The 12,688-nt window shown below is 37.7% G+C and overlaps 2 protein-coding genes across 6 annotated transcripts; both read left to right on the plus strand.

The window, feature by feature from the left end:
* The first annotated feature begins 510 nt into the window (after positions 1 to 510).
* On the plus strand, positions 511 to 3,835 carry LOC149000607 (uncharacterized). Its single transcript, XM_089140023.1, has 2 exons — positions 511 to 902; positions 2,900 to 3,835. Exons 1-2 carry the CDS (start codon positions 672 to 674, stop codon positions 3,053 to 3,055), a joined length of 387 nt encoding a protein of 128 aa, XP_088996149.1. The 5' UTR covers positions 511 to 671; the 3' UTR covers positions 3,056 to 3,835.
* A 503-nt stretch (positions 3,836 to 4,338) lies between these two features.
* On the plus strand, positions 4,339 to 12,585 carry LOC149000608 (F-box protein SKIP28-like). 5 transcript variants are annotated; one of them, XR_016170674.1, is made up of 5 exons: positions 4,339 to 4,941; positions 5,033 to 5,355; positions 8,983 to 9,655; positions 9,845 to 9,915; positions 11,161 to 12,585. XR_016170674.1 is itself a non-coding variant. In XM_089139489.1 (4 exons), the coding sequence occupies exons 1-3, from the start codon at positions 4,872 to 4,874 to the stop codon at positions 9,652 to 9,654; spliced, it is 1,065 nt and encodes a 354-aa protein (XP_088995615.1). In that variant the 5' UTR covers positions 4,339 to 4,871; the 3' UTR covers position 9,655; positions 11,161 to 12,582. The 5 variants fall into 5 exon arrangements, 3 of the variants coding, with proteins under 3 accessions (XP_088995615.1, XP_088995614.1, XP_088995613.1); XM_089139489.1 differs by lacking the exon at positions 9,845 to 9,915 and having other exon boundaries at positions 11,161 to 12,582; XM_089139488.1 differs by lacking the exon at positions 11,161 to 12,585 and having other exon boundaries at positions 4,340 to 4,941; positions 9,845 to 11,140.
* The last annotated feature ends 103 nt before the right edge of the window (positions 12,586 to 12,688 follow it).

Consider the following 12,688-nt stretch of genomic DNA (forward strand, 5'->3'; position numbering starts at 1 on the left):
CATGGGTTAGATTTATAAAATTATTATCGTTCGTTCTTAACAGTTTTTCTCTTTTTTATTGTCAAACAATTTGTAGGGGATCTGTTATCTTTATATTACTAGAATTCTTCTTGAATTCTTACTGAAATTGGGTGTTTAACATATATCTTATCTAAATTTGGGATCAATTATCCCCGAGATTTCTTCGTCACATACTGTAATTAAGTTATAATTAAGTTAGTGAAATTTTTTAACAAACCAGTTAAAGCACCGACATGAACTCATCAAGTATATCTTTTCTCTATGACCAGCAGTATAGGAATTTTTTTGTTTTTTTTGGTAATACCAGAAGAGAGTTGCTCGAGTGGAAAGTCTCAAAAAATAGCATTTGGTCGCGGAAAACTGTCTCTTTCTTTAATTGGAATTTCTTTTTTATTTATCTTTTCCATGAATTAAACAATCAAAAGCACAATAAAAAAATCGTCCAAGTCCAATACCCAAGACCGTCGTTCGCACGCAAGCATACAGAAACAGAGAAAAGGAACTTTTGACTGCCCTGTTACTGTTGCTGTTGTTGTTGGGTCTTCTCTCTCTTCATCCTTTAAGTGGTTTTCCTGAGTTTTTCAGTCAAAGAAATGGAAGGCAAGAAATGGGTAAGTGTAGAAACTTGAGATTGGAATGAGATACTAAAAATGGACGGAGCAGAGGAAGAGCTTGCGAGAAGAAGCAGATTCTTGAGCAGTCTCATACAGAAAAAGAAAACAATCGAACAACAAGAACAGCATGAGCAACTCAATGTTCGGGTCAGGGCTGCTGACATGCCCATCGCCTTGCAACACCGTGCATTCCGATGTGCCAGAGATTCCCTTGACTCCATGTCCAAAAAGCTCGACAGCAAAAGCCTAGCACTTGCTCTTAAGAAGGTAATGCGCTAATCTTCATCTTCCCCTTTTCTGTGTCTTGGTGAATGTTGGATGATAGCTTTTCATGTAAGTCTCAACATTTTGGTTTCCAAATGGGTTTCTCTGTTCACTACTATTTCTTTCATTTTGTGGGTATCATCAGGTAACAGATGAAATGGATTAAAGTAGATCTCTGGAAGCAACTTTAATCAGGGTACTGTTGTTCCTGTGTAAAATATTCAGTAAAAGTGTTATTGGTTCTGTACTCTGTAGTTGTAGATGAATTCAGAAACAAGAAGAGACAAAATTATCAATTTGTTTTGAAATTATTCTTGCATGGTTCCAGTCAGTGCATTCAAAGATCAAGATTCAGTCTCTAACCAATGTTTGTTGGTAGTACTTTGCAGATGCTGCACTAGTATAGCCCCTAAATATGCATTGCTTAGAATTTATTATGTTGATTATGGTTTAAGTAAGTGACAGTAGTCTTAGCTAGAAAGCTGAGATTGGAAACTAATAAAAATTCATTTGGATCTAGTCAGCTATTGAAATCTGTTGTGACTTTTGGGATTTGAAAATAACATGCCTTTGTACATAGTGGTTCCCATGGACCTTTAAAGGGGTGTTTCTGAGGCTCATTTACTACTTTGAAAGCTCATGTTCTCTAGATTTACTTATTTTGCATAAGCCCCAACATCTGTATGTCCTATATGACTCATTCATTGCAACACATTACTTTTGTAATTGAGGCTGTTCATTGCCTTGCCCCTACTTTTGCAAAGATGTTGTTTCCAGATTCAAACCCATGACCAGTTGGTCACAAAGGAGCAACCTTAAGTAGTGCTCCAAGGCCTGCCTTCTAAGTGGTTACAATCCCTTGCAATATTAATGAGGTTGTGAAACCTTACTTGGACTATTTATATCCGAAGGTAGCACTACATAAAAAAAGCAATGTGTTTTAGTTTCTAAGTCTTGTTGAGTATGATCTTGTTCATAGGCATTTGATTACTATTACAGTTATTTCTATAAGGCTGGCTGTAATGAGAATCAGACAAGGGATGGGAAAAAAGAATAGGCTTTCCCAACCAAGTACAATTGTTTAGGGTAAAATTGTTCTTTGCTGCCTGGTCATGTTACATGCTACAGTGGGTGCTATAAGATACAATTATATGAAAAGGCAAGAGAATACCTTTAAATTTGTCTTTTAGTTTGATAACATTGTTCTGAAGTTTCCATCTGACAGATGAAAAGGCCATGCATCTTTAATTAAGTACTTCTATTTCGGCAAGCAATCCATTGAAAAGATCTAAGATGCCTTTATTCTTCACTGCTAATGGTTCTCAATAATTGGAGTGAGCTTGAAATGGAAATGATGAGCTCTTAAAAAAGTATCCCTTTCATATATGCATGATTGATGATTGATGAATTCTTCCAGATCTCTTGCAGAGTCAGTACCAGGTTTTGTTAACTTTTACTGAAATGTTCTCTGTTGGAATCATCATTCATACTTTGGCAAACTTCCTTTAGAATCATCAGAGTTGTTCTTTAATATTATTATATAACATCATCAAGGAAGAGGTACTTTGTGAAATCAATAAGCTTGCTTAGGCTGGTTGCACACTTCCTGGATGAAATCTTTTAGTTTGGATTTGCTAAGCATTTTTGTGCATAGGATGTCTGTTTGAAATGGCATCTTGTGAAGTCATACTGGTCATGGATAAATGAGGAACTAATCACATATTAGGTCATGAATGGAGATGAATACTCATCCAGGTGAACAACAGCATATAATGAAAATGATTTCATTAACTAAAACCAGGGTTACCCTTGTGAAGGATTTTCTTTCCTTTTATGCATGCCTAAGTTAGATAACAACCGAAGAACAGGACATTTGGTTGGTGCCAAGCCTGGCATGCATGCACCAACACCACCTCTTAACCTGTAGGTACCAGTTCATCTATTATCATCACTGCACTTATGTACAAACAGCTTTAATTCATTCACTTTTGGTTTTCCAGGAATTTGACACATCATATGGTCCAGCCTGGCATTGCATTGTTGGAACAAGTTTTGGCTCATATGTAACCCATTCCCAAGGAGGTTTCTTGTACTTCTCCATTGACAAGGTCTACATCCTTCTATTCAAAACTGCTGTTGAGCCCCTGGGTCATTGACAGTGATCATGATTTGAGTTTTACCAGCATCTGCATTAGTTTCATGCCATTCAGAAATCTTAATTTGATAGTTTTATTTGTGATGTAAATCTATAGACTGTATCATTCCTTTTTTTCATTTATTTTTTGTTTCATCTCCTGGATTTTGCTTGTGTGGAAGCCTTTGCTCGCTGCCCCATTCATCACTTCACATGCATTCATGTATTCTCATGTACTTGAATATTTGCCAGACTTGCTACTGTCATAGGCTCTCTCATGTAAATTACTAATGCTCAAATTGGAATTGAACTTAGGACTAGGTGCCTAATCACATTGAACCTACATAGAGAAAGCAAAGCAAAAATAATTTATCAAAAATAATTGTGAATTCACTGAACAGCTTATAGAATAAAAAGAGCCCACTCTTGCATTCCCCCACCCTACAAGGCTACAACCTCCACCCAAAATTTCTTTTTTGAAATATAATAACCAAAGTTCTTATAACTTTTTGACTTACATGTTTGTAGGAGACTCGGACAATTTACAAATCCTCAACTATCTTTTAAAATATAGTTTCTTTCTTATATGCTATGTCTTTTGTCATCTCATCCAACTAAATAGAATCTAAAGGTTCTTCTTGTTAGAAAGTTCAGGGAACTGATTTATTTTATACTATAAAAGAAAGAGGAAAAAATGAATGTGAAGCTCCATTTTGCTATTATTTCAGGTAAGATTTCATTTTGATTCTCACTTAGTGGAGAGGAGACTAAAAAATATCAAATCCAATAATGACGACTTGAGTAAATGCTACATTTTAACAAGAAAGTAATGCCTTACTCTATGAATTTGAGATTTCGAGGGTCTAACAAAAATACAACTAGTTTCCTTTAAAAATTATAAATAAATAAAAAAAAAGAATTGGTTAATTTTGAAATTAGATACAAATAAATTTCACCGCTAATTTTTCTAAAACTAGTGAACGCAAAAAAAATTCCACTCATGGTGAAAATATTTTCATTATTTTAGGGTTCACAAACCCTTTTTTGTTCCAAAAATATCTTTCTTGTACTTATCCAGTGCTATCTCATCCACCATGACTACATGGAAATGTGACTTTAATCATTAATTCAATTTCAGACTGTTTTTGTCATTATTTTTCTTTATTATTTTTTTGGGGTAAGATAATATATTGATTAATATTAAAAGAAAATTAAATTAAAATTATTCAATTTGTGTTTGAATATAAAAATTTCCATTTTAAAACTGGTTATAGAACTGTACAGAAATAAATTAGCTAGAACTGTTTACTAATTGGTTTTGATTTAAAAATCAAAACCGCTAATAAAAATAGTTTGACGTTCAATACCATGAACCGAATAAAATACCAATCCAATTAACATCCTTTCAGGTGACTAATGACCTCAGCTTCAGCAAGAAATCAAAGTATGGCAGCCTCTGCATACTTATCCAAATCCATTATCCAAAACCCAAAAAAAAAATTCCAATTCCAAATTACTAGGATAAGGGTTTGCTACTCCACCTTGTATTTAGGGAGGACAACAAATCTGCCTGTAAAACTCCATTTTGTAATATTTCTGTGCCTTGCTCTAACCCAGTTTGTATTTAGACCGAAACCCAGTTCTTATTTTCCTCTCAATCAGCTGGGTTATCTTTCAGAATCTCACGTACAGTCTTATCCTTTGTGGGTTCTTCTTCTAATCATCTCAAATCTCAATCACAATTTACTAAATCTTCTCTGCAAAATATTCTTCAGTTGAAGCCTTTTGAAATCAGTATCAATCCATCTCGCCTTGATAAAGTGTTGACTCCATTGATCATGGAGATTCAATTTGATGAGAAGGAAAACCTTGAATTTGTGTCTCTGTACGGTTCTCAGTCTGAAAATGGTAATGGGTCTTGGTTTCTTGCAGCTGCTTATTCTTTGATTTACGGTTATTTCTCCAGACCCGTTACTAATTGGATCTTTTCTTTAATCAGTTTCGGCTGGTACAGATGAAGCTGTAGAACCAGGTGAACCCCACGAAGCCTTGTTCTTTGTCCTGGCTTACTTACAGCTCCAAGAACGCTTTTCAATGAGGGCGGCTTGTAGATCACTTAGAGATGCTGTTGACAATGATGTGTTACTGTGGCTGGATATCTTCGTCGAACCCCCTTTGAGTTGCCGTCTTCTCAATGATTCCCTGTTGAAGATTACGTCTAGGGCGCATGGCAGGTTAAGAACTTTGTCTTTGAACGGTTGTGCTAAAATAACAGACGATGGGCTGCAGAGGGTCGCAGAGAACAACCCTTGTATCAACAAGGTATGGACTTTTTATCGTGGTTGGATTTACTTGGACATTTATTTTGATGATGAAAATTGATTCATTTAATAAAATTATCGGCGTGTACAAAAAGATAGGTCAGTTACATTGGTCCGAAAACCTTAGTCCTGAGAATAGGAATAGAGAGCATGGCCAGCTAAGTATTTAAATCAGTTTAACAGAAAATCATTCTCAAAATCTTTAAATTGGGCATTCCCCAAAGGCTGTAAAATGTTCTATAAGTTTAAGGATTAGGCTAAGAGGACACTGAGATTTAGATGGTGCCTGGAGAAGATCAAGAACGCCTTGCCTGCTATGTCATATCTGTTGAACATGGCAGGGGAGAAGTTGTGCATGATCTAGACTATACTGAATGCTGTATATCTACATGTTGTATTATTTTGTTGGGAATTTTTCTGCTCTGGTGGAGATTCACGATATTAGATAGATTACTTCCTATGAGACTTCTGTTTATGGCCTTCTTGTTGTTAATACACGCCTTCAATCATTCACAATTACCTACATTTTTCGTACTTCAACTAAATTTGTTTTGCCTCGGAAGGACAATTTTCCTTCTCAGTTGCATCCAGAAATCAAGTCTATATATGGTACATGAAAATTGAAAATTCTCTGAAATTTTTTCTTCTTCTAGTACATGACTGCCAGTTTCGGCACCAAAAAACAAAACAGGTTCAAACTCTCATCATAGCAATTTTGGCCTCTGGCAATTTACAGCTAATAGGCAGAACCGTGGAAGCTCCGACCAGTACTAGGAGAGTGGTCAAAGCTCCCGAAATAGATCAGATCTCAGAGCTGTCCCAAACAGCTTTCAAAACTAAGTCTCCCTAGTACCCTCAAAGTTATCCAATCCAATCTTTGGATATACTGATAGAATAGGGAATCAAATTGGAAAAAGTTTCATGACCAGTAAACAGATTAACATCAAACAAGGATCGCATTCTCCACTCATCATGCAGAACAGATTAATCTGATGGTCAGTTTTACAGTTCATCAATTCAACAGGATAGTTTCTAAGCAGGAAAATTTAGTAAACCCTCCCTATCCACAGGGTTGATCACTCCCCAACTTGGGGGATCTGGGTCCTCTCCAACTCCCCGCCTATCCCAACTTACAGGCAGAAGTGACCCTACACTGCGCAGCCTTTTGGGTAGGGGCAGGGCTGTCACTTCACTCCGCCTATGTCGGGTTGGGAGGAGTTGGGCTGGGCATGGAGTTAGAGAGGATCTTAATCCCAGCTTGGGTTAGAGGCAGGTGGTGAATTACCTATTAGATGGAAACCACAAACATCCAAGAGTTCTAAAGGATAGAGGTTGAGATAGCAGTTCTGTAATTTGCAGACAGCTACAACAGAAACAGGGAACCACAGGTATGTTCTGAAGGCAGTAAACCATTAGTAACTTCAGATCAGTTAGGCCTCACTTAAATGCCAATGAAAAACCTTTAGTACCACAGAATAGACCACAATAACTGAAACAGCAATTTTAACTAAAAGTAATGATAAAGTGGAAGAGGAAGATCTGTTAGTGAGCTTTGGTGCAATGGTTAAGTTGCGTTACTGCATACTGTTGGTTGCTGGTTCAAAAATTGGAAGTATCCTCTCCAGCAAAGCAGACAGTAAAGCTTTGTATGCTTGCCCTTCCCAGACCCTGCAGTTGCAGTGGCCAGAACCTTGTATACTGGGATGTTCTAAAGTGATGGAGGAAGATAGAAAGGAAATGATCTAACTTAAACTTGATGGGTTTGTTGTTGTCGAAGTCCCTTATCTTTTCTTTTCTTTGTGATCAGACCTGAATCAGCTCTTCCCCTCTTGAAAAACCTTAACGTCGAGTTCTAGAAAGTTGGGGGCTAGCTATGTGGCAAATGTCCCAGTTCAGTCCATAGCAGAACTCTGGTAGCTCTCAGGATGGAGTCCTTGAAGCAAGGAAACCTTGAGTGGAATAATTCCTCATTTTCATTCCCCTCAAAGGCAACCTTTCATGTTGAGACCAAAAAAACGTTATAAGTATTTTGAGTTTCCAAACCATCACCACCTTCTTTATCTGGCTTTTCAACCTTCTACTCAAGAGGGAGTCAATCATAAAACTTAGTTGTCAGATAGTCTTCAGTGGCAGCCACAATTGCATTCTTTACGTGCTGAAGGCAAAACCCAGGAAAAGCTGAAGGCTTCGACACAAGCAGAATCCCGCCCCCGGGGGGTGGCAATTTGCCTATGCAGCCTCACCCCCAGCAATTTTTGCTGAGTGGCTGTTTCAGTGCCTTGAGCTCAGGCTGCAACCATGGTTCACTGACCATTGCGCCAAGGTCTGCCCCTTAGGAATCCTAAAAGACAGATTAAAATATTATATTGGCTTCTTGGGCTCTTCGGTTTGGGTCTAGTTTTGAATCTTCTGATGTCAACCAAAACAGTATGAGGGTATATTTTTAGGCTTGATACTACATCACTTCTCTTCCATCATGATGAAATCTACATCATCGGATCAATTGCAGCCCAACACATCCAGGGCCAAAGGCACTTCCACAAGGCTGAGGCTATACTACCTGACGAACATTTATTTGCTTTTCTTGATCCACTGCGGTGATGCATGAGTTTTTATACTGATTTGCTTCCTCTCATGTGTAATATGCTGGACAACTTTATACTTCCAAGTTCCAACATGTACAATGTGCAACTAATTGTCCCCTGCCTATGAGTTGCAACAAATGAATTTATCCATCTATCTGTCGATCCCTGTATTGAACAATTATGAAGGAGAAGTAATAATGAAATTAAATTTACTAAAATGTGGACAAGGAGGACAGTTGAGTTGATCTACTTCAGGTTTGTTGTGTTTTTATGCAGGCTTCTCACTGGGAGACCCCATAATTTCACATCAAAGAAGCACAAAACCATTTTTTTCTCATATCTTCCCGACTTATGGCATGGTTCTTTATGATGGCATTTTTGCTCTCTTTTCACATTGTTGTGCCCAAATTTAGTCGCCTAAGATACATATACTTGGATGTCAAGTTTGGGCCACAAGAACAACCATAACCTTATCCCAAGTCAATGGGTCAGCTACGTGGATTCAAACAAATTTAAGTAAAAGATCACAAGAGTTTTGGGCCATCAGATTGAAATTGAATTCTTTCAGAACTATTATTGGGGTTTTGAATACAGGACAACAAGCAGAAACAATAGCAAAAATAAAAACAAAAAAAATAAATAAATAAAGAGAACAAACAACAGAAAAATTGAAGGAATTTAGCAAAACTGTTCTTTATCTTTCAGACAAGTTTTGGATCTCATATATACCGTGAAACGTAATTCACGAGTTGATCATATGTTACCCTGTTTTATAAGTTTCTGAAACCATTGACTTATGTCATAGCGACTATATAAGAATGGTCGATTTCAACAGGCCACCACACCACCTGTCATGGTTTTGTATAAATTATGCTTGATTAGGATTTATGTTTAGGAATTACTAACACTAGTGGCTTTTTTTTGTATGCTTGAATATGATTATTATTATTCTTTTTATCTTCTCTGTGTATGTGTGCTCGCTTGTTGGGGACGTGGGGTGTTAAGAAGTCCTAATTGATCTGACATTTCTGTTTTTGGTTCAGCTTTATGTACCAGCATGCACTAGCTTGACAGCTAATGGCATTGTGGCAATAGTGAAGATGCTGACTGAGCATAGTCAATATTTGAAGCATGTAAGGCTGTATGGTATATATGGCGTTACAAAACAACATATTGAAACTATCCTTAATTGTCTCATGGTGCAAAAAGAGGACCAAAAACCACCCATATCATTCCTTTATCATAAACGCTTACCACCGTTCATCAATTTGGACACAGCTCCTTCATTAGATCTCAGTATCTGTCCAAAGTGCAGTGAGGTGAATCAGGTGTTCGACTGCCCAAGGGACAGTTGCAAGTGGAAAAAGGTGCATCCACTGCTTGAATGTAGAGGATGCTCTGTTTGTGTTCCAAGGTGTGAAGAGTGTGGTGGATGTGTGGAACTGGGTGAGCTGAATGATACCGTTTGCAATGACATCTTGTGTTCAGAATGCTGGCTACGGCTCCAAAAATGCAACCTGTGTAACAGACCCTATTGTAGCCTACATGCTGATCGTGGGATGTTCCAGTCTGACGACTCCGGATTTATATGTGCCCATTGTCATATATCATCCACAAGAGATCTGGAAAGGTGGTCATCAGGGCTTGAAGATTGTATGGACGATCTGTATCCGCCAATATTTTCTGATATATATGGATATATATCGTATCTTTAAGGTATGCATACGATACTTAGTCATCAATGTATAAAAAATGTAACATATTGTCAGTTGGTATGACCCGATACAATGGCTCGCTATGGTTCAATAATAATTGATACAGCTCCATACTCACACTATGGGTACATTCCTTCATTTAATATTTTTGTTTATATTACTTATGTTTGATTTGTACAATGTCATCTAGGTTGCACTTATACCTGAGATGATGTTCAAGTCTTGAGAAATCCCGCAATTCTATGGTATTAGACCTTCAATGTATGTAAGAAACCTTATTATTTATACATAATCCATTGAACACAATTTTCTCCCTGTGTTGTGTTATGTTTTATATTGTGTCTACTTTTGTTGGTTGAGCTTTAAAATTAGGATATTCATGTATCAATTGCATTTCCACTTCTTTCTTAACAATTTCTACCTGTATCTTTGATGTATCTTGCATATCTCTGACATGCCACTATAAATATCTGAACATGAAATAGACAGGGGCTATAGTTTGAGGAGTACAAAATCAGTAATTTAGAGGCTTTGTTGCTGGCATATTAATGATGAAAATTTCTCACACCATGCAGACTTTAGTATCATGTGATGGTTTGGTGCCTGAACCGTTCTCTGTGTTTGAGGAAAACTTTGTTCGTGCTGGGCCAAGTTTTCCTGCACCCACTGAAGTAAATTCCATTCACCACAGGGTGAAGGAGGCAGAGAAGTAGGCATTGGGAGGGTATTTCGGAGCATATAAAAACCCAGGGATGGGTTTGCACCCAAGGGTGGTGGGTGAACCATCCTCTGTGGATGGAGGGAAACATTGCCTCCATCTATATGTTATCAAGGCTTGGTGAGCATGATTTTATTTTGACTTAACAAGGAGTTCAGCTTGACAGTCAAACTTTGCTTGGCATCTTGACCATTTAATCTATGATCATCCACCTTTTTTGGAGTCTTTGCTTTCTTCTCTGCCCACAGGAATCTAGTACAATGTCATGAAGTTTTGGTCTCGGGTGGAGACTCAGACTGAAATTTGATCAGTAGTTTCAACGTGAATTTTGGTCCACTGAAATGACAGTAAAAACTGATGTTTCAGCCTATGCCAGACTAGACTTCGGAATTTCAGAAATTTGGTTTCTATTTTCTTGGCTGAAATTCTCTCTCTGTGTCCCAACTACCATTTATATCAGTGGTAAACGCAATGAATTTTGGGTCAAGGATATCTGCTAACCAGAAGGGAAAATGAACAGGGTGTGTTAGGTTAGTTGGTGTAGAACATACTTCATTCTTTAATGAAAGTTTGCTCACCACATTTTTGTGTGAGAAGGACCTTTCAAGAAGGTAAAATGCCTAGGAACATTTGCATATGCATGTTGCGATTGTCGAATGTTTGTATAGTTTTATAATTGGGTAAAGATGTAATATGAACATGGGCAGGCACCAATTTAACCATATAGCTTGGCTTTAACTTGAAAGATGAATTTCCCTCTTCTAAGCCTTCAAATATTGTAAATACAGCCTGCAGAAATTTCAAGCGAAGTCAGACACTCTCGGTGATGATGATGATGATGTTGTTGTCATTCAACAGTTCATCAGTAGTGGATTTATTTTGTTAGTTCTAAAACAGTTGCGATTCTTATTCCAGATGAGCCATTTCAGAAGCATAAATCTTTATGTTGTCATCTTCATCATTGGAATGCATGTTCCCACACTGCAACTCCAAGTACAGTTACATTGTTATAACATCTAATACTCGATGTGAGCTAGTAGCACGCAATGTCTTTATGGCATTGAAATTGGACTTCTGTAAGACTTATGAAAGATTGAATGGCCTTAGGCCCTTAGCTTTGAGCAGTCATTGTATCCAAGATATGAGCTCCATTTACAGAATTGAAAATTTCAAGGTCAAACAGAAGTGGGTAAAGAAGAAGGGTGACCAGCTGCCCAAAAGACCAAGAACAAAGAAGTTGGCCAACGACCAGCTGATTCAAAGACTACAGGATTTTCCTAAAATGCAATTAAACCAGTTGAACCATTTCTAGTGAGACCTTTGTGGAAATCAAAGAGGTACCTAATTTGAAAACCTCCAAGTTCAAGAAATTGGAAAGAATCGATTGCGCCATCTTTGCACTGTAGATCCCTGTAATTGTTACAAACCTGTCATCCAAGAGGGGAGCAATGGGAGGTATGAAACAACTCAAAAATTGCTAATTGTTAATCAAGGATGGATTTTGTTAAATTATAAACTGCAACAACTGGTAGCACATAAGATTTGTCTTAAATGGTGTTCACTGTTCATCCTCTTGGCTGCATCGTCCCCAGAAGGTGAAATCATAGAAAAGACGAAAAACCTCAACAGTCACCATTCAGACAACAAAGAGGAACTCTACGACTGGAGTTTTGGATAAAGAAAATTTGAAAATGATTGCTCTTCGCCAAAATTTTTAAAAGTTTGTCAAGGTGTCAATGTGAAAAGGTAATGCTAGGCAACAGAGAGCGATGAAAACCAAGGCAATGAGGCAGGCACAGGCGCCTTAACAATCTTGTTTTCTAAATATCCTTACGACAGAACCCACTTGGAGATGCATCAGGAGCTCTGCCAAACGCAAAGCAGAGGTTTCTTCTTTTTAAAGGTGGGAGCCATTAGTCGTTGAAGCACAAGAACCCCACCATTAAAGGGAAGAACCATGAAGCAACACCAAGCACAGGAGAGACTGCCCAACCCACATAACAAGCGAGGCGGGTTTTTCTTCAGTGTGCTTAACTAAAGCAAATTATCATCATCAAGGAACACAGCTTCACTCTTGGATTAAATCTGATTGAATTAATTTTTTCTCTTCTAATGTTTTCATGGTAGTTGAGTCGTGCTGAAACCTAGGAATTCCTCTTTGCTGTAATGCTTCCCTGGAAAAAGCCAGAACAAGGTAGAAGGTTCCACTTTCTGTCATGTTCAGCTTCAGTCTTTCTAAGATGTGACCTCCATTAATGGAGTTGAAATTCAAGGAAAAATTTATATGTAACATAGCTAACAAACGTGGGAAAGAAG

Source organism: Hakea prostrata, chromosome 11 (genome assembly GCF_041222555.1).
Source record: "Hakea prostrata isolate BN-2017 chromosome 11, UWA_Hpros_2, whole genome shotgun sequence".
Classification (NCBI taxonomy): domain Eukaryota; kingdom Viridiplantae; phylum Streptophyta; class Magnoliopsida; order Proteales; family Proteaceae; genus Hakea; species Hakea prostrata.

Bases quoted from the DNA above. Each gene is read 5' to 3' on its own strand.
- LOC149000607 (XM_089140023.1), top strand. From the start codon at position 672: ATGGACGGAGCAGAGGAAGAGCTTGCGAGAAGAAGCAGATTCTTGAGC. The intron at 903-2,899 runs GTAATGCGCTAA...TTGGTTTTCCAG, and splicing joins TAGCACTTGCTCTTAAGAAG to GAATTTGACACATCATATGG.
- LOC149000608 (XM_089139489.1), top strand. From the start codon at position 4,872: ATGGAGATTCAATTTGATGAGAAGGAAAACCTTGAATTTGTGTCTCTG. The intron at 4,942-5,032 runs GTAATGGGTCTT...TTCTTTAATCAG, and splicing joins CGGTTCTCAGTCTGAAAATG to TTTCGGCTGGTACAGATGAA. The intron at 5,356-8,982 runs GTATGGACTTTT...TTTTTGGTTCAG, and splicing joins ACAACCCTTGTATCAACAAG to CTTTATGTACCAGCATGCAC.